The sequence below is a fragment of the Anas acuta genome, chromosome 1 (assembly GCF_963932015.1).
Source record: "Anas acuta chromosome 1, bAnaAcu1.1, whole genome shotgun sequence".
Lineage (NCBI taxonomy): Eukaryota > Metazoa > Chordata > Aves > Anseriformes > Anatidae > Anas > Anas acuta.
Window position 1 is genome coordinate 190,694,161 of NC_088979.1, and position 21,500 is coordinate 190,715,660.

Sequence of the window (21,500 nt, forward strand, 5' to 3'; positions counted from 1 at the left end):
CGAGCCGCTAGACGGTACTCGTTTTCAGGTTTCTTAGGATTTTCTTTTAAAACACATTTTTCAGATCAAAGCAGTCATTTTCTGCTTTTACACTGGCTCTCTCAGCACAAAATGTTGTAGTTGCTTCCCACAGCAGTCACAGCAATATGGGAATTGTGCTCTCAAGTTTCACTTCATGGTTTCCACAATAACTGGAGAACACTTACTCTGTGTCACCCCTTGTCCTAGGGGCTGAGATGGCACACACCTTTTTCCACAGAGGGGTCCCCATGGCCTGGAAGGTCTTGGGGTTTTGTTTGTTTGTGTATTCTCTTACATTGTTCTGATCTTCAGGTGGATCAGTTGGCATCAGTTGCGTGGCATTAGTGGCCTGCTGAGGTCTCTGCCTGCAGGGGAGGACCTAATGTTTGGTGTCCAGCAAAGGAAAAAAAGACTGGGCAAACAATGACAGGCACACACTGGCTAGCTGAAGAAACCTTTTTTTTTTTTTTTTTTTTTTTTTTTTCTGGTGCTGTGCAATGCCCTATTCTGAGCACAGCAAGAGGAGTCTGTAATGCCATCAGATCCAAAGATCCAAACTGTGCTATTCTTTAACAAGACACCATGGAACCGTGCACCTTGGAAGCTGCCCCCCATTCAAGGACCCAGCACTGCTCCCAAGGTCCTCACTGACACAGTGTGCTTGTGTTTACACCTCAGAAACAGCCTGCAATTAAACTGAGCTTTTCACATTGATGCTTGGTGAACTGGCCAGCAAAGAAGAGATCCCAAGTTGGAAACAGAAGAGGGAAAAAGGAAGTAATATGCTAATAATGGGTCCAAAGCAGAAAATAATAAAAAAGTAAAGAAAGGAGAGAGAAAAAAAAAAAAAAAAAAAAAAAAAAGGAAGCAACAGATATCAAGCTGTAAAAGCTCAGGGCTTCAGGGCTGTACTCCTGGCTTTCAGAGGTTCCCAGCAGTGCCTGTAGCATACAAGGCAACATCAATACAGAATACCAGCAATGACCCCAGGCACAGCACCGGCAGCACGAGAGGTGCCAGTGTTGGGGAAGATTCAGCAGCTGCAGAAATAGGCATGGGACTGGTAGGGTCTCTTGCCAGAACATCACGAGTGCAGGTAGATCAAGCAGTTATGGTTAGAGAAGAATATCATGCATGCCAGTGGAGGAGATAAGGGTGATTATTTTTAGCTTTAGTTTCCACAGAGACTGTGCATCAAAAGTAATGAGGAAGGACTGGCAGGCACTGGCGCCTGTGAGGCTTGCATTCACCTCCATGAAGAGCATCTCCAGGATGAAGCTAGACCAGGATGTAAATCTGAGAAATGCATTGCTAAATCAAAGAAGCCAAAGGGCACATATTCTAATCTTGCCCTGAGGCCCTGAAAGCTCTTAATCAAGGAAATAATAATTTCATTTTGATCTTTCTTGACCAACTGTCTTTAGATGTGGCTGATGTGTGCTCTGCACAACCCTGCTGGAAATAGAGGAGGGCTGCTGGAAACCCCCCAAATTTCTGCTTTCTTCTTCAAAAGACCATGAACCTGTTCTTCCAGGTGCAGCACAGTTATTCGTATGGATCTACAGCAAGTGCAGCAGGCCTTTGGGCTGGAGTGACAGAGCTTGTATCTGCCATGCATCAGTGCTGGTGCCCCCAAATGGGCAGGACTTTGAGGGATTGGGGCTTCCTGCTGCTTTATTTTGCTAAGAGGTAAGCTCAGGTTGCTTTAACTCAGCGATAAAGCTTCCAGGTCAGTGTTGGGCAGGATCTCTGCAGGAACACCTAACAGCATGAACTGATTTGGCCCTAGCTAAAATTCCATGAGGAAATCCCTGAGACCATCCACCTTTGTCCTGACTTATCTGTCAGAGCAGCACCGAAATACTGGCATGAAACATCTGTCACCATGGTTCGTCATCGATCGTCTAAGATGCATGATACCTCACACCAAGCACAGCAGTGATGGGGAGGGATGAGAAGGAGCAAGGTACCAGCTGCAGCCTTGCTGTTCCTATGTACGGGCTGGAGCAGGATTGTTCCAGAAATGATCCAGCCTGCTCCACCACAACATGATCCTGTAATGAGATAATTCCTACTTGATAAATCTACATTGCTATGGTGTCCTACAACCCTTTTTCTCACTCCTTCCAATATTTTTAATATTTTTTTTCTCAAATTTACTTGTGCTTTCTGCCTTTCTTCTGCAACCTCTTTCCCTTCTCCTCTCTCTTGGCTGGCAGCCCCCTGGCATCGGTGCTGCACCGCACACACCTGCTATGTGTGTATATATCTGTGTGCGGATATATATAGAAATATATACTCAAATAAATACATCAAAGGGACAATTCCCCGCGTCGTGGCCCTGTTGCCAGCCCCGCAGGCTGCCGAGCCGCTGGGGGTCAGTGTTGCTCCGCTCAAGCTGCGCTCCCCGGCCCTGGGTCAGGGTCGGGCCCGGGCTCCAGGCAGCAGCCCCTGGGCAAAAAGCCACGGGGAGGAGGGTCCTGGGGGATCAGGAGTGGTGCCAGGCTGCAGCAGGAAGAAATATTGGGGAAAGCCTACGAGGAAGGGGAGGGATGGAGCCCGCTCTCCAGCGGTGTGTTTTGGGGTGTTGTGGGTGCTTGGGGCCTGGTCCCGCACCGATCACAGCGATGCTGTGGGAGCACGAAAATCAGGCTGGCACTGGGGGTAGTGGGGGTACTGGGACCTCCCCAGCTCCCTGGAGCAGCCTTCACAAGCTGGGGTGTTGGTGTGTCAGCTCATTTTCACCTGGGTACACAGAGTCCCTCTGGCAAGGCCATCGGATATCATGGGGTGCCATGGGGTGCCGCAGGGTGCTGCGGGGTGCCATGGGGTGCTTTGGGGTGCTGGATGCCCAGGCAGGGCTGAGACAGGCAGATCCTGCACAAACACAGCCCTGCTGCCCTGTTGGAATATCCCCCACCAGTAACCATGGGGTGGAACTGGAGATCAGACACGACTGCAAGACTGGGCCGAGTTTGGTACCAGAGAGCTGCAACACGATGGCATCCTTGAATAACACCCAGACACACACTGAGGCTCGTGTTTGTCATCTTTGATCCCCTGGCCAGGCCCGTGCTCTTCTACCTGGCTGCTCAGAAGCACATCTCACATCTTCCAGACGCAGAATGACCCCAAGGGCAGGTCCCAGGAAGCAGCCTGCAGACCACAGAGGTGCCTGTTCTCCTCCTGGGATCTGAGCAAGCAGCAGCAGGGCCGAGCTGGCCTCCACGCGCTGCTTGCGGCTGATCTGCAGCTTCCTCAGGCCCGGGTGCAGCAGCACAGACCCGCCCCGTCTGAGCACCCTGGGCTGAGGCGCTGCTGATCTGCCTCGGTGTGTCTGGTGTGGAGGCATCGGTATCTGATCAAGGCAGCCAGAGAGAGCTGCTCTTAGGGTGCAGCTCATCTGATCGATTCCAGACAGACGACTGATTTGCAACGAGATAAATAACCCCCAAAGTGCCTTTGTCTCCCCGGTGACTACACGGGGAGCTTGCAGCAACTAGCTCAGATCAAGCACGTCCCAGATGCTGGCACCTCTCAGCTGGAGCCTTGCAAAGGGCCTGCTCTGCTTGCAGATCTCAGGCTAGCGATAAACACAGCAGACCTGGGACACGTGCAGTGTGCAGTTGTGGTCGCTTGCGTATTTCCATTATGGTGTTGCAATCTGGGTCTCATCAGCAGCTAGATACTTTGCTCAAGAGGAGGATTGTCCCCCCTGCCTGACCACCACCTTGTCTGAGGGGGTCCCAGCCCCATCTGCTCCTAGCGAGCAGTCACGGAGTGGCAGCTGCCTGGGCAGACATTCTCCATCTCTGCAGCTGAAACTGTTCTCCTGTGTAGGTCCCTGAACAAATACAGTATCAGCACTTTTTTATTCCGTGATAAAAATGAAGTTACATGGCCAGAAGCTGAGACTTATGATGTTTACTGCAGGTGCTAATTGGTATTGCTAGCAACATGAAAGCAGAGCATTTATGCAGTAGAAGTGTATTTGCTTTGGAGAAAAGAACCAAAACCACAGCAATATGTTCACACAAACTGCAGGGGGGAACTAGGCCCAGTGAGGAAGAATGACCTGTGCTCTTTCGTAATCCCTCTTGAAACTTCCGTAGCAACTTTAATACAAAGCTACCGTGTGGAGACACAACAATCAAACACTGCCACAGAACTCACACTGCTTTGTGTAAACTTTGGATAAAATTAATGTGTGATGTGTGACAGGCAGCTGGAGGTCAGGAACTGGTGCCCTCAGCCACCCTGCTTGAACCATCAGACACCTTTCTTTCTCTTAAGAGTCTCAGCTCATCAGTGCCATCACTATAAAATACGTGGCACTGAAATTCACACCTTGTAAACTGTATGCACAGAGACTAGTAGAGCTATTGAAGACTAGAGAAGCTGTTCACATCATCTAGTCTGTCCTTCTCCAGCACACAGAAGCTGGTTTTGACTTCTGAAGTCTTCAAATGATGGAAAAGTCCCACGGTCTTAGCTAATTGTTCCAATAATTAAATGCTTTTATTGTTTGGAGCCTACTGTAATCCTTGCTCCCAGTCCATCTAGTGGCAGTTTTCAACACTGAATCTGTGTTCTCAAAGACACTTCTGAATGAAAAAAAGAACAAAAGCTGGTTTAACAATAAGATGAGGTTTCTAATATTTAAAGCTGTACTGCAGAGCTCAGTATCTTTCACATATTCATACAAATAATAAGTATACATCTAGGCCAGTCAGTACTATCTTCTCTGCTTTTGCTCTACAAAAGAGACTAAAATGAATTGCTGGGCTTCAGCTTGGTGAGACGTGAGGCTGTTCTTGATTCCTTCAGTGGGAAAAAAAAGTCAATAGCACTAGGGGCAGCTGATGGGAAAATCGTGCTGCTTTTCCATCAAGCTGATGCTCAAATAAAGCCGTGTTCTTTGATTTCATAGATTCTGAGCAAGGAGTACCTGGAAGTAGTTTTGGCATGGCCAAAATAAGATGAAGATCAGGATGAAGAATTAGACAAAGCTGGAGGTCAGCACTGCACCTATTGAACTAATTGTGAGTCAGGAAGCACATAATAGTGTCGGCACATTGTTGCTCCATGCAGCAAACTGCGTGGAATTTGCAAGGGGACATATTTTTAAGGAACCTGTTGCCTAAAAGGCTGAATGCACCAGCTAGGCTCACCTCCGCTGGATGGAGGCATCCTGGGCAGTATTAACTCTTAGGTCTGGCAGCTCACAGATCAGCGCTGCCTCTTTGTAGAGCTGTCTGTTGCTCAGAAGCTAGAGTATGCGAGCACCCCCACCAGGGTATCTGCTTCTCACCCAGATGTTGGCCAGCTGTGGGAGACTGCGGCACCAGCAGCGTTGGCCGTGACCATGATTTTGCTTACACGAATGTTCACAGCATGCTGTGGCACCATGTTACGCTGTTGTTGGCTTTTTTTTTTTTTTTCCTGAGAAGGAAGGAAGGAAGTTTGCGTAGTTCAGCAGCAGGAACAGCAGTAAACAAAGATGAGTTTTTGTCCACCTCCTTCCAAGTTTCCTGGCAGAAACAACAGCCTGTTTCTGCCTCCTCTTTAAAAAGGGGTAATTATCTCCTAATCACAAAAGTGGAATGAGAGAAATTGAGGGGGATTTCATCTAGCTTCCCTAGAGAAAAGCCAGGAAAATAAACTTTTAAAAAATTATGAAAACAATGCAGTTAACTTCTTCAGGTAACAAAGATCTAGGTGCCAGCTGTGCCTGTGGGTACCTTTATGTCGCAGTGACGAGATTAGAATTACAGCAGAGCTACCAGCTACTGCAGAACTAAGGATGGAGACTTTTGTCCTTACCAACATGGTGAGGAGAGCTTTAAACCAGGAGAGATGGAGGAAGGGGAGAGTTGTAGTGACCTGAGATGCTTCATGGAAATTCCTCAAGTGCATGCAGCCAAGGAAATGCCTACAGCTGTGAAGAAAGACCTGGGGGTCCTGGGGGACAACAAGTTGACCATGAGCCAGCAAACGCAGAATCATAGAATCAGTAAGGTTGGGAAAGACCTCCAAGATTGCCTGGTGCAACCATAATGTGCCCTTGTGGCCAAGAAGGCCAATGGTGTCCTGGGGTGCATTAGGAAAAGCACTGCCAGAAGGTCGGGGGAGGTGATCCTTCCCGTCTCCTCAGCCCTGGTGAGGCCTCACCTAGATCATTGTGCCCAGCTGTGGGCTCCCCAGTACAAGAGGGACATGGAGCTCCTGGAGGGAGTCCAAAGAAGGACTACCAAAGCGGTGAATGGACTGGAGCATCCCTCACATGAGGAAAGGCTGAGGGAGCTGGGCCTCTTCAACCCCAAGAAGAGAAAGCTCAGGGGGATTCTGATCAATCTGTATAAGTGTGTGAAGGGAGGGAGTCGAAAGGACAGGGCCAGACTCTTCTCAGTGGTGCCTAGCAATAGGATGAGAGGCAACAGGCACAAACACGGGAAGTTTGGTCTGAACATGAGGAAAAACTTCTTTACTGTGAGGGTGACTGAGCACTGGCACAGGTTTCCCAGAGAGGTTGGGGAGTCTCCTTCCCCAGACTTGTTCAAAAGCCATCTGGACACAGCCCTGGGTAATATGCTGCGGGGGAGGCTGGACCAGATGATCTCCAGAGGTCCCTCCCAACCTCAGCCATTCCACGATTCTGCGATTCTGTGGCTTACAGCAAATGAACACAAACAATGGTGGGTTGGAGCTCTGAAAATGTGACAAGCCCTGTTGGAGCTGGAAGGTCAAACAGCGCTATAACAACCACCACAGCCACAGCAAACTGATAACGTGTTCAGAGACCATAAATCACTCTTTCCTATCTCTATCATTGTGCTCATGACACGCTGGGTTTCTGATTGCGCAATGAAATGTCATTTGACTCAAGATGTTTGGTGCTTGTAAGGAAAGCTGTTCCCGAGCCAAACCACTCCTTCAGGGTGCAGACAAGGGTTGCAGCACTGTGAAGGGTGGTTTTGTGAAGCATAGGATCCTCAGTGAAATTACCCTGGGCCTCCCCACCCAGGTCCTCTGTTGTATGACAAAAAACAATATGCGTGACAGAATCTTAACTTACTGTCCCTGCTAAATTTAAACCAAAAATTGTCTTTTACCACCTAGCTGAGATCAGTCCCTTGTTGCCAAAACACCTTTTTCTCATCAGAAAAGAAAAGAATCCAAGACACTGAGTATTAAGTCATCATTTATAATTAATTTTCTTACAATTAAAATAATTTTCTGAAATCTTGCAGAGTTTGCTTGTTTTATATCAGGTTTTTAGACAGCACTTACATTATACATGATCACACTTGGAAAAGATTATTTCACCACATGTGTTTGCTGTAATTATTCTTTTGAGTGTGTTCCACTTGATTCTGTAAAACTCTGAATATGCCAGAGGAAATACCAAAGGTGAAGATATTGAATGCCACTAGTGTTACAAAAGATAAATAAGCTAAAAATGTTGACATGACAGCCTGAGATACCATGACAGGTTGTGGGTTGTCTCCACTCCAAAACTGCTTTCAAGCTCTGTTCTTTCCTACAGCAAGACAGGATGGGGAGGAAGGGATGAAATAAAATACTGAATGAAAAGAAAATATTTTTAGCTGTTACCAGCAAACTTTTCAACTCTAATCTGCTTTTCACCCCTTCTGCTGTTCAGACTCAGCAGGGACAGGAGAAGTAATCCAGCCTCACACTGGATGCAGCTGTGCTCCTGGCCCCTTTCAGCAGGTCCATGTGTGTGCTGCCTGCCCTGAAGAGCACCTGGCCATGGTGGCCTGAGGGCAGAGAGCTCTTCCAGGAGGGAGCTGCCAGCAGCTACAGCCCAGGGAGCAGCAGATGCTTCTGTCCATGACAGTGCTTTCGTTTTTTCTTCTTGCCCTTTCATGTCCACCCCTTCACAAGAAGTGAGCAACTCCTCTGCAACAACCAGGGTCTGTTTTTGCACTTGGAGAAGCAAGGTTTGCATTTCCCCTAGCTCCTAGACCATGATCATTGCCCTGATTGTCACTGCACCTTCCCATCTCTCCCAGTCTTACCAGCACATGCCAAAATAAGTCCAGCTTCATCCTGCCTTTGAGTCCACAGCAGTGGCCACCCTATGTTTTGCAGCTGAGATAGATAAAGAGCTTTCAGGCTGGTGTAACAAAAATGCAGCATTCATTGTGGAGAAGAGGTCAGCATCTGCCTTTGGGGGCTGGTGCGGGTAACCCCTTGTCTGCAGATTCCTATTTCTGCTTTTGTACTTTCACCCCATCCTGCCCTGGTTTTTGTGATGGCCCTGCTGAGGGCTTGGCAGCTGTGGTTGGTTCTTTCTTTGTCTCTGTGGTTGGCTCTTTCCTCTTCTCTGAAGTCTCTTTTTTGCTTGGTGCCTCTGCTCTCCCTGTGTCTTGGCCACCGCTGTCGCTTGGCCACCACTGCTTGGCACCTGATGTTACCTGCATGGCCAGAGTGGGCTGAAGGGGCTCACTGCTCTTCTTCCACCTCCGGGCCCCCGACCAGGTATTGAATTCATAGATTTTGCCAGTGACTTGCAAGGGAGAAAAGACAAGAACTTAAAATCATGACTACTTTAGCAGATTACGACATGACAGCTCTCCTCACGATGAGGCTGAAAAGGAAAACATGAAACACCTGGAAAACCAGACGAGTTTGGGAAGGCAGCCCCGAGAAGGAAATCTGCATTTCTCCAAGTGTGGTGCCCTGGAAGTTGCGGAGGCTGCTCAGCGGGGATGCTTTCCATTAATACAAAAACTGGCTCTGCGCTTCAGAGAATAGGAATATTCAAAACAGGACCTTGTTATCATCCTAACCCTCTATCCGAATTACTGTGGGTTATTGTGGTCAGTGTAACAAACCCATACATAGCCCTTAGTTGTTATGACTTACTTTCCCTAAATTCGTGCCTGTGGCTATGCTGGGAAAGGCCACTGTGTATGTGTGTGCCTATTTTTTCAAGAGGAGTTGCTTACTTGGTATAGCAAAACCTGCTAGGATCACAATACGCTGCGTATGCCTTCCAAACCACGTCAGGTCATCTAGGGTGACACGAGGTTCAGAGATCTGGGATTCCCCACGGGTTTGAGCTGTACGCATTGTGTCACTGTTTTAACAAACTGATTTCCTCCCAGCCTGCTGTGAGTACAGTGAAATGAAATGCACTTTCTGTTTGTGCATGGGTATGCCTCCCTCAGATACACAAAATATTGTTAAGTTTGGTTTGTCTAGCACACGTTGCTACCTCTCCTTACTACAAAGATTTTTGGCCCTCTTCAGATTTTATGAGTAATTTCTACTTGGACACTAAAAGCAGATCTCTCCTCCCTCAGTTCATTCACTATCCAGAGAGAGGTGGAAAAATGCCCATCCATCCGGTGTGACTGCCTCACGGTCTGAGTTATTGTCTCTTGCTAAACAGACAGAATCAGGATCTGCAGTGGCACTGCTTGTAATTAAACGCCATTAATATGAGACAAACAAGACTATTGAGGCCTGGAAAGAAACGGTGGTTACGTGTTACTACATGTTACAGTTTGTATCAGAATTAATGGTTTCTGACACATGAACACAATTTGAGCAATTAGAGATGAAACTGGATCCCTTCGCGTGGTATTTTTTCAAGGCAGGCATGTTAAAGCAGCCCAGATTGGGCAGCAGTCCCTGACCAGCCCTCCTGACCATATTCAACAGATGATATGCTGGGAATTATCAGATTTCATCTCTGAACTGCCAGCGCTCGATCCCCTATGGTTTGGGACAAGCCATGGAGGGGAGAGGGAGGAGTGAGGAGCCCACAATTCTCTCCTGACCCCACAAAGCCGTGTTACATCATAGTGCCTATGGCATGTACAACGCAGGTGCTGTGGCTCTGGGGGACAGTTTGGGTGGGCTCAGCTGGCCATAAGCCTGGTGTGGTTGGGTCTGCTGAGGAAGGGAACCGCCAGGTGCCCAGCTCTTGCAGTGGCCTAGAGAATATCCACGTTTAACATCTAACAAACCCCGTTACACAGGCAAAAAGCAGGGACTTCTGGATGTCCCTCCAGAACCTCTTTATAAATAGCAGGTGGGCTTGGACTTGGCCCAAACCATCCTCAGGCAGCCTTGTGGAGGAACTTCATTGCACAGTAGGGGCCCGTTTGTTCACCCAAATTCTACTGAAGTCCCTGTGCCTAGTGTTTCCTATTAGCTCACAGCCTCTAAGAGCCCAGAGACAGCTAACAAGAAACACGAGGTACAAACACTTGGGTGGAAATTTGGCTAGATGAATCCAAGCCTCAAACAAGGCCAACTTTTTTTTTTTTTTTTTTTTTTCCTGGATAATTTGAGATCTATTGTTTCAGACCTATTTTCAGACGTATTTGTTGAAGACCTATTTTGACCGAGTGTTTTCCACATTCTACCAACCCTTCCTCTCCATGTGGGCCCTCAGCCACCACAGCTGTATCTGAAAGCAGAATGGTCTTCTCTGTCCTTCCCAGCAAGAGATGCTCAAGCCTCAGATAAATAGCAGCGATGTGCTGTTCCTGCCTGGAGGAGGTTTGTGCAGGTGCCAGTAGCTCACCCACCCACTCTGCATCCAGGGAGAGGTTTTGGAGACAGACTCAGCACCCCTGCGGCTACATTAACCCGCTGGCCATTTCCCATGCACGGGGAGGTGAAACCACGTAGCCGTGACAGCAGCAGGGCAGGAGGCTGGGAGCAAATTCCTCCTCATCTCTCACCTCCTAGCACCAGCTCCTCACACTCAGGGTTAGCAGAGCAGCAGTGAATAATCTGACCTGGGATGTGAGTGTATTCTACCATTAGAAATGTTACTAGGGCACTGTCTTGATTTTCACTATCTGTGAAATATAGCTCCTGCTCTCCTTGGAAACAGCAAATCTGAAATACGAAAAGCAAATGTCAAACCATATTTAAGTCAACTAATCCAGTTTGTTTCCGGCCAAATATTCATATTCACTGTTAATTGCTTTTTATTACCTGGGTCTCTGGCTTCTCCATCAAAGACAGTGTTTAGCCTTGTCATTTTCTGTGAAGGGAGACAAAACGTGGAACGAATCCTGTGAATTAGTTAAGCAAGAAGGAGGAGCAGTGACTTGGAAATGCTGACCTACATGGATGGAGGCGGATTTGTATGACCTGTATAGTGCATTCCTGTAGGCTGAGTTTAATCAAAACTGGCAACAAAGGCCATTTGTGGTGTAGGGTGTTGCTGCTAGATGTTCAAAGGAGAATTAATAAGGTCTAACATGCAAAATACCCCCACGTGTGTAAACCACAAGAGCTTCACCTCCACCCAGAGGAGGCTTGGGAATCCCCTCTCCAAAGAACCTGGGGAGGGAGAGAGCACACTGCAGCCTTTATGCCATTATGGGTATGAAAAAGGAAGGAGCCCCTAGATGTGGTATCTGGGAGAAAAATTAAAATAATAATAATAGTAATAATAATAATAATAATAATAATCTATTACAGTGGAAATAACTATGATCATACCACATGATGGGGGTCAAAACTAAACTTTTGTTTTGCTCTGAGGCTGGCAGTACTCACCAAAACCACTTCTTTCTTAGGTTTCTTCTTTCCTACAAGAAAGAAAATGCACGTTGTAAAGAATCAGATTTTTTTGGACATTGATTATAGATATTAAAGTCAAGTTTCCCCCCAAAAAATAGATATTCATAGTTCTCAGCTTCTCAGACAACTTAAGTGAGTCTTAATTGTTAGGTGATCCCTAACACTATTTGAAAGGCAAACATCTTCATAATGGTTTGGAGTGGCGATTCACAGTTGCCAATGACAAATTAAAAGTTGCGCCTTGAAAAGTCTTGTTCCTTCAGTCATGAATAAATAACAATGGTTTCTTAAAACATCCTTCATAAATGACATGAACAGATGTAGAAATTCAAATGTATTCATTATTGAAACTTATTCACACATTTGCTCAGTGAATAATTCCTTTTATGCATGCCACTGCACTGCACCCTGGCACAACCAGAGTCTTCTTCAGGGGCGAGATGTCCCCACCCAGGCACCCAGCCAGCACAGGTCTGTGCACCACGTACCACCTCTTCAAGGCGTATTTTGAGGACCTGGGTGTTGTAGGGGCCTTGGACTGGCTATCTACTAGCAAACAAGTTTCACTTTGGGGGATATTTGAATTACAAATGTAGATTTTTCCCAAGAATGTTTATACTTACTAAGCTTGTGCACTCAAACATGCATTTGGAGACAAAACAGGGAAGTGCTGCAGATCCAGTCAAGTCATATTCAGATTGAAGAACAGTTTGGTTATGTGTGAATTTACCACACTATTAACTCATCCCACATGCAAACAAACACAGCGGCAGTGCCACAGGCATCTCGACAGCATGGATTTGTGGATGATACCCAACTAGTTGCTATGATTTCTTCTTGTTCACTCCTTGCTGGTTTGTTTAACGTCCTTCCTTCAGAGGAAGCCACCAATGGGCTTTATGGCCAGACCTGCAATGCTCTGAAATATTGCAGATGGGCCTGAACCTGAGCATCAATGGGAACCTGTTCTGTCTGACCTTTGCTGCCCAGCATTTGGGAACCAGTTTTTCAGAAAGCACCAAGCAACCGTTTTTTGGAAGCCGGCCAATGCTGAAAAGTCTCAGATTGGGCAACCAGGAGAACAGCTAGTTTTGTTGGGGTTTGTTAGTCACATGTTGTTGTGGTGCTTTTTTTTTCAAGCTGGGCAATACTGATTGAGAAGAGGCATGCCATGCTTGTCAGGGGAATGCTAATGGGATTAGAAGGAAGACTGCTTAAAGAACACCTGGCTTTGTGTATGTAACTTACGCCTCTGCTAAGTTATACAAACACCTTTACAAGCACCAATACTTGAATATAAATCTTCAGGAGTATGTGATGAAATCAGGGCAGCAAATGAAAGGGATCAGAGAACAGGGAATTACAGTGGAGAGGACTTTCGAAGGTGCTTTGGAGGGATAAGATTTTTTTTTACAGATAGCATATGAAATGCATGTGAAAAATACTGTAATTCTTTAGCATCCACACCAGAATAGCAGGCTACTCTAAACTTGGGTTTACCTAGTAGTTAATAGATCTGAGGACCAAAAGGACCATCTCATGGGCTGGCATCCCACTATCAGCCAGGGTGTTTGATCAGAGTAAGTCTGTACTGGGCTAAATGTATTTGTCTAGAAATGGATTTACAAATTTTACACAGAACAGCAAACACCGTGTTGTTGAGAGGTATTAAAATATAGAAAAGAGGTACGCACCTGGATCATTTATCCTGTAATGAAAAAAAAAAAAAAAAAAAAAAAAAAAGATTAAGAAGTGCAGTTAGGAAATATCATGCTTATGCCTACATAAAAGTATCATGCTTCATGCTCTTCCACTTGGCAAGAAGGATGAGTTTCCTTGAGTTCTGAGATTTGCTTGATTTGTTTGTTTTATGCTTTCCTTTCACTAAATGCCTGCATCATTTAACACTGCTCCCAAACAGGAAAACAGCCCTGAGCATTGTGCTAGTACATCTCCAGGAAGGGATGATAGTAAAAAGATACAGACTTATTGATGATAGCATTATGGATTTATGTAATCTGGAAAAATGTATTTTCAGACATTCTCATCTTGTTCCATCCTTGGAGGAAGGTCAATTTTTTTGATCTGCGGTGCTCAGATAATACTTTTTAAAACATTTGAAAGATTGTAAAGGTATTTGAAAATATAAAAATTGCTTTTTAATGGAAGAGCCTGCTCCCAATGAATCACTTGCCCTATTAATAAATAATAACAATGGCCGAGCTATATGCTTCTAGATTCATTTGTCATTTTTATCATGAATTGCTAAACTCCTTGCACACACCATTTGAATTATAATCACAGTCATATATTACTTCTTTACATTTTCTACAATTTCTAAATTTAACTTCAAATCCTGAGAATATTTACAGAAATCCTTTTTAAAGCCCAGCCCGCTGACAGAGCTGCTTATCTTTGCTTTTGTGACAATGCCAGTTTATAGGCACTCGGACTCCCAGCAGCAATGTCTCCCCACACTGAACCAGAGCTGTTCCCAGGTGCTTCCACGGCTTTTGCCAAAAAAGAGTGCTTAGAGGTTCCATGAGGCTTTATGGGCCAGAGCCTTGCAGCAGGCCTGGGTAACACTGCAGGAAATCTGCAGAAGCTTTGCCAGAACACAGAATTTGGCATTAGCGCCAACGTTTGGAAAGATCTCAGAGCTCCTAGGCTGAGAGGGAGGAATATGCAAGTGGTACCTGCCTGGATGGCAGCGCCCTTGCAGTGGGCAGTGGGGACATTTGTGTTTTTGCTCAGCACAGTCAGGCACGGATTCCAACAGGGCCTTACAAGCTTAGCTGCTGTTAGAGGTCATGACTGTTAATTCCACTGTGACCTTTAGCTAATGCTGAAGTATCAGCAAATCCGTGAAGAAAAAAAAAAATCCATGGACATTTTTCCTTCATTTCTTAACACCAAATATTGCTGTAGCCAGTAATTGCATTTACTACAGCAGAGGGCATACCGCCATAAAGCATTCAAAGCACAGATTTTGTTACGGCTGAAAAGGCTGAGCTCTCCCTGCCCGTGCCAGGGGCTCCCTGGCATGACACCCGGGAGGACTCACAGAGGAGCGCCGTCTGCCTTGTGCGCCGGAGGGCAGCGGGTGCGGAGCCACGTGGCCAGCAGGAGCCCCAGGTACCCCAGCAGTCCCAGGAGCAGCAGACCGCCGAGGGTGATGATGAAGGGCACGTACCACGCCGAGTCGGAGTAGAGATTTTCCTTCCTCGTCACCAGAGTAAAGCCAGGCTTTTAAAACAAGATAGGAAACGTTTCTCAACACTGCATTCTTGTCAGGTTACCGACACCGATGGCACCGTTCATCTGGCTGAACTTCTGCACCCAGGCACCTGGCCCAAGCTTGCCCCAGGGCTCTGCAGATGATCGGCAGAGGAAGATAGCGTCTGCTGGAGAAGTGATTCACCCCACGTACCTCTCTGCTGGCTGCCGAAGCAGCTCAGATGGCTGAGATAGGCCACCGAGATCCTGGGCAACCAAAGGCAGGTGAAACGGAGCCCACCCACAATGCAAAAGCTGGTTCCAGATGGTGTTTCAATGTCTGATATTAAAATAGGCGTGCCATGGTGGGGTTGAAAAGCCTCAGATTGCCTGAGAAGCTGCGAGTGCACTGTTGGAGGGTTTGGAAGTTCAGGGAATACTGCCATTACCGAGATAATGGCTTCTTGTTACCTAAGGCAAAACTGGAAGTAGGTCATCTGCACTGCAGTGATCATTCGGCCCCCTTCATAAAAGCAGTTGAACCCTGAGGAATTAGGTTATTGTATAAAATAAATGAAACTTATTTTTTTGCCCTGTGATTCGCTCCAGAAGGGAAAACCACACTTCCTGAGCAGTCGTGATCTCCCACATCTTCTGTGTGCCAGGAGACACAGCTCTGAGCTGGCAGGTCACTAGCAGCTCATTCATTAGGGTCCCGTCATGAAACTGTCTTTATATGAATTAGAAATTACTTGATTGCTCTACCTGGGTCAATACATGGTGTGGTTCTATTCATTTCAATCATCTACCAACATTTTTATTAAATTTTCTGTAAGACATTTATAATCACATTGTGTATGAAGTTCAGTAAGGATATCTATTTGTTTTCCACCTAGGGACACCTTTGAAGTAACTTATTTAGCCTTGCAAAAATTGACAGGTAGCTGGAGTGGGTAATATCAGTCACTATTAAAAGGAGACGTTTAAAGTGAAGAGCTGTCAGTGTCCATTGCCAGTCAGTTGTGCTGGGCACATCAAATCCTTACACAAAGGCTAAAATAATCCTAAGATCACCACCACCACTCCATCCTCTTTGGGACTGAAGTCACGAGTGGCTTTTGGGAACGGGGCTTCCTGTCAGTGCACTACCAGCATTACAGCATCCCAGTCATCAGGTTGCTACGCTGAACCCAGGTAATGAGCAGTGATGGGAGAAGGTGCTGAAATGGAAGTGCTCTTCTGGAAAACAGTATGAAAATGGGAGGCTGATATCTCTGGGCAGGCAGATTAACACTGAGGTATGTCGTCTGTACTGTCTGTGGTTGTAGTAAAGCATGGGAAAAAAAAAAAAAAAACACGGAATAAGTCTCGTTATTCAGCTTAACTTTTCATTCCTTCATCAAGCAGGGGGGAGGAGAAGGCTGTGAAAAAGCCATTTATTCCTTCCAAACAGAGCATTAGATGATAATTGGGTTATTAATCAGTCTGCAAGTCTGGATTTAAGCACTTTCATAGCAAAGCTTCCGGACTTGCACGTGCTGTTTGGAAGATCCCCTGACTCTGGCTCAGTTACTAGCCTACCCTGGCACATTTGGGCAGTTTTACAATAAACAACTCTTTTACCCCTTCAATATCCTAATATTTTTCTTCCTGCATGCAATGGAGAAAGGCTAATGCCATCTGCAGGCAGGAAGAAAATGCATGGACTTTGGATGATGAAGATATGACGAGACAAGGGATGAAGGCAGCGATCAGCACAAGGATGGAGGCAGGCTGCTCTGCACCCACCAGGCTGTGCTGCTCCAGCAGGCAGGAGGAAAGCAAGCTCTGCTTGTGTCCTGCAGCACCCTGAGGGAAATTGGCTCCAGAGCAAAACCATTGAGCCAGAGCTTGCCTGAGATGGATGTGCCAAGGAGCTGGCTATGTCACTGGGATGCAGGTGCACAGCTCCACAGGCTGATCAGGGTGCGAGGCCAGGTCCCGGACTGGCTGCCAAAGGTTTTGCAGGCTTCCCCCGCTCAGCTATGGACCACCATGAGGACAGGGAGCTCTGGGAGTACCCATCCCACCCATCTGGCTTTGCCTGTCTGAAACCTGCTGAGAACTCAGGATGTGCACAACTGCTTCAGCTCCTGACAGGCAGCTTGAACTTTTACATGAGGGTGACTGAGGGATGAAAAAATGGCCCTTGCAAATGATAATGATTTCTTGTTGTCATCGTTGTTGTCTATTTTGACTTTGGTAGGCACAGAGTAATTCATCCCACTGCTAAAGAAGCAAACAGAAGTGCAAGGACACCGGAGTAGTGAAAAGCAAAAATAAATAAATAAATGAAAGAAAAAGGAGGCTGAACAAAATGCATGAGGTAATTTTAAGGTTCCAGGCAAAGGTTAACCCCTACACTTTCCTTATTAATAAAGCTGCCAAAATCCTTAACTTTCCAGTTACATGGTAATGGCAGAGTGCCTGGTGCTTGGATACTCACCCTTTTCATTTTAGAAACTAAAATACAAAACAGATGTTACAAATCTTTACCAAGAATCTTTCCTGACACCAAGCATATCTACAACCAGTGGCTTCAATGTAAGAACACAAGGCTCAACACTTCCCAAATGTGGACCCCCTGTTGGTTTTTGCTTTCCTTTTGCACACATCTACCCTCTTTTCTTCATTCCCATGGCAATTAGCCCATAAAAGAACTGCAGAATTGAGCATAAATTTGAGTGAACTTACTGTGGTGCTAATGGCAGTTGTTGGGTTTGGGATAACCCTGATGCTTAAGGACACTGTACCAGTTTTAACTAGGTGTGTAGCTTTGTCCCTGGCAGATAGTAAATTGTCATCTGTTATGTAGACACGCAGCCTGTAAATCCAGCTTATATCAAGTCCGCTGTCATAGTCAAACCTAGATGCAAGAATCAGCCGAGATGTGTTGGAGCCAGCACTTGGTGAAAAGGTGAAATGATTGTTCACATTGCCTGCAAGTGATAACAGTGAATAAATAAATAAATGAAAACAACAAAAAAAAAAGGAAGAACAGTGAAAAACAACCCCACATTAAAATAAATGCACTAAGCAAACAGAAAGAGCAGTTTCTGTTGATGAGTTTTTATGGATCATTTTACACCCGTGTGGTGTAAAAGCACCAGATGTACTTTGGTTTTGCTTTTGTTGCCCTGTAGAGCTCCAGAGTTGAGGTGACCTTGAAGGCCATGTCCACCATCCAACATATAATGGACCTTGGGCTCTGTCTCCAAGGCCCACTGCAAGGCACAGAGCACATCTGCGTAGGCAAACCTTTGAGCCTTCACTCCATAGGGCCCATACACAGTGCACTGGGCAAGGTCCTAGGTTCCTCAGCAATGCCCAGGATCTCTCTGTAAATGTACTGCTTGGCACAGACTAAAATCATGCCAGCAACCACACTTAAAGTTTCAGCAGTGTGTGTCAATAACCTCAGCAACAACAACAAATGAAATTTCCCCAAGAGAGGGTGTTTCCTTCTTTATGAAGCCAAATGTCAGTCCATACTGTAACAGTTCTCCAGATGCAGTTGATTATTAGGTTCAAGCCTAATATATTTTTATAATGTGGTTTTAATGCATAGGGCATGGAATTAGGACATGCAGGTTTGCTCAGTTACTTACCATCATCTGATTATCATCACCTAAGGGTGAGGTATGCAGAGTAACAAAAGCCACCACAGCTTCTCAAGATTCACTCAACTATAATTGGAAGTTAAATTTGATCATGAAGATCTTTCTAGCTCATTCTACTAAAGTCCTTCTCAATTATGCAGTCCGTTGCCAATTAATTAATGTGGTAGGCAATCCAAACTTGCAAGGGCATCATTCTAGGTGGCAGCATCCATAGCCAACTTATAGAAACATCTCTTTCGGTAAGCAGCAAAATAATGACATGTGAAACTTGGGGATCACAATTAACTCTCCGTGAGAAGTAGCACTTAAACTGTGCTAGACTTCTATTTACAAATAAAACTGAACCATGTGTTTAAGAATTTGTGTGCTGCTCCCAGCTCACATGCTATGACACAGTACCTTCTTTAATGAAGTAACGGAAGGACCTGGGATCAGAATCGCGATCTTGACATTGAATCCTGAAGCCATTTATATTGGTCCCAGCTGATAAACTGACTGGGATTTGAGATGCATAGAAATTGGGTGAACAAACTGGTTCTTCATCATTTACATCTAAAACATTCACAGTTACCTGAAAGAAAAGAGTAATAGCTAGCTGAATTTCCTCTACTGTGCTGAAACAGAATTTTATTAACTTCAGAAGCTATTTCACTTTGCCCCTTTTGCTCTTCTGGTCAACAGCATTTGAAGAGCAATGACCCTCCTTTCCACACTGGATTCTACCAGAAAATGCCTGTGATCATTTGACCTTCGCTTCTTGTGATTGGAAATCTTTTGTTACAGTTTCCTTAACTTGAAGCATGTTCCAAAACCACAGGGATTTCAATCTGATGTGGCTGATCATTTGAATTACCTGAAGTGTGTCATAGTAAGAATGAGAATTAATAATAGTACCAGACATTCATTAAACTTCCTTTCAAATGTCTCAAATTGCTTCACAGACATTAGTTAGGCTTCTTAGCATAGTTAATAATAATTCAGAATATGATCCATGAAAGGAAGGAAGACTCCTTATAGACTGACCATGCCAGTATGAGAGAAATGCTGGTAATGGCCTTTCTAAACCCCCTCTGACTCACCCCATAAAAACACAACTCTGATGGACTGCAACACAATTCTTATGTTACACTGAGCATTTTGTAGTGAAAAAAGGTCACATGTAAAATCATAAGTATGTCTGAGCGCCATAGGGGCACTAGATGAAGTCCAAAAAAGACTCAGTACTAGGCATGGATACAGTTAGGCTCTGCTACTTGGCCTCAAGACTCTTTCCTTTTTCTGTTTTCTGGTACATATGTAGCCATAAGGAATACCTTAAATTGGCTAGGGCACAGAAAACAATTTTATTTATCTGGAAGACAAGGAAGAAAGACTGAAAGAAAAAAAGAATTAAAAATAAAAAAATATTTCTTTAATCCATTTTGTAAGAAACGAATCAAGACAGTAAGCACCATCTCTTTCACCTGACCAATTTACAGTCCTGTGCAGGACTTACCTTTTACAGACCAAAAGTGGTTTGCCCAACGTCTTACTGCTCTTGTCAAGAACAAGAGAGAAAAACATAGATAAAGGGGGAGCAGTAGACTGGATTTACTCACAGATGCTGTTGCAGTCTTCTCCTGGTCTGAGGCCTGCACTGTGAAAAGGTGTTTCTGAGTTGTTTCATAGTCTAATCTAGCCAAAATCTTCACATCTCCATTAGTTGGGCTGATCCAGAATATATTTGTGTAATCTCTGGTGCCTCCTCCAGCTACAATGGAATAAGTGATGACACTGGGTGGCCAGTCTGCATCGCTGGCATGCACTTCTCCAATTCTGGATCCAACTAAGAGGAAGAAAACCCATATTTCACTAACATTTTAAGCATAGAGGAAAAGGAAGTACAGATTGCTTGTTCCTGCAGAAGCTTGATGAAACCGTAACTACACATTTGTTTTAGAGTATTTTTCACCCCAAAGAAGTAAAACATAATTGTAAGAAATACCAGTTTACAGTGTTGTGTTATGGCTCCCCCACGTATAGGCTTGCCTACTAGCAATAAATACCAGAATGCAAGGAGTCCGTAGAGAAACACAGCAAAAGTGCTCTGGTGGCAAGAGCCACCCCAGAGCCATGCACTGACACACAAATTACTGCCTTGCAGCAGCCCAAGCACTAGACTCTTTGTCCTCCCTCAGAAATAATCGCTGCTCCTCCTTCTGGGGTGTTTAAAGGGTGGTTTGAATCACCTCTGCATGGAGCATTTATGAAGCAAGCTACAAATGACAGTGCTGTAAACTGTGGGAACTACATTGGGACTGTGCACACCCATCTCTGCAGACTTGATTCAGCCTTGATTCAGCTGGGCTCAGGTCTTGCCAGCTCAGCCCAATTGCTGAGCAACCACTGTGTGTCTCCTGCTCCTCCCGTAGCCCTCCTTGTTTTCCTGTTTTACAGGAGCCAGCGCTGTCAGTGTCCCTCTGCCAGGCAGACCTCCCCTGGGAGCTGGTCACCCTCAGCCTCCCCGTGTCCCCAGCTCCGTCCCAGGCCACACATCCCCACACCAGCTGCATTTCCACCACATTCTTCAGTGACCAACGATGGCTTCTTCAGAGGGCACGCAGGAGTGATTTGTGCAGGCCTGCAGACCCTTAGCAGGATCCCCCTGACCAGGGGAGGAAGAAAACAGAGCTAAGGGTTAGGGCTGGAGATTTGGGCCTGCTCCTTGGCCCGTGATAAGGGAGAGGAGGTTGTGGACAGGACAGCAGGGCTGCTTGAAATATGCTTTTTTTCCTGTCCCCCCAGGGCACTAAAGCACCGCAGAGCCCCACAGGTCTGCTGACCACAGGCACAGCTGCCTTTACCCGTGCTTTGAGCCTGTGCTGGCCATAATCATTTGGTGTGTTCAAGCAGACACTAAGTTATCTAAGCCTGCTGTGTGATGCAGTTGCACATCTTCCTTGTTGGTTGGCCATTGGGACAGGTTTCTGAGTAATACCAGCCTGGGGCAGTGGTAGACGTGCTGCTGTTCAGAAGGGCCTGGCAGGC

The 21,500-nt window shown here is 45.8% G+C and overlaps 1 protein-coding gene across 1 annotated transcript in view; it reads right to left on the reverse strand.

The window, feature by feature from the left end:
- Positions 1–7,209: 7,209 nt before the first annotated feature.
- The window catches only part of CDHR3 (cadherin related family member 3), a 33,275-nt gene continuing 18,984 nt past the window's right edge, over positions 7,210–21,500 (reverse strand). The window contains exons 12-19 of the mRNA XM_068669782.1: positions 20,072–20,298; positions 18,873–19,044; positions 17,548–17,792; positions 14,663–14,844; positions 13,293–13,306; positions 11,575–11,606; positions 11,005–11,053; positions 7,210–8,554 (exon numbers count right to left, since the gene is read on the reverse strand). Coding sequence (XP_068525883.1) covers positions 8,253–8,554; positions 11,005–11,053; positions 11,575–11,606; positions 13,293–13,306; positions 14,663–14,844; positions 17,548–17,792; positions 18,873–19,044; positions 20,072–20,298 — 1,223 coding nt within the window. The 3' untranslated portion in view covers positions 7,210–8,252. The remainder of the gene's footprint in view (positions 8,555–11,004; positions 11,054–11,574; positions 11,607–13,292; positions 13,307–14,662; positions 14,845–17,547; positions 17,793–18,872; positions 19,045–20,071; positions 20,299–21,500) is intronic.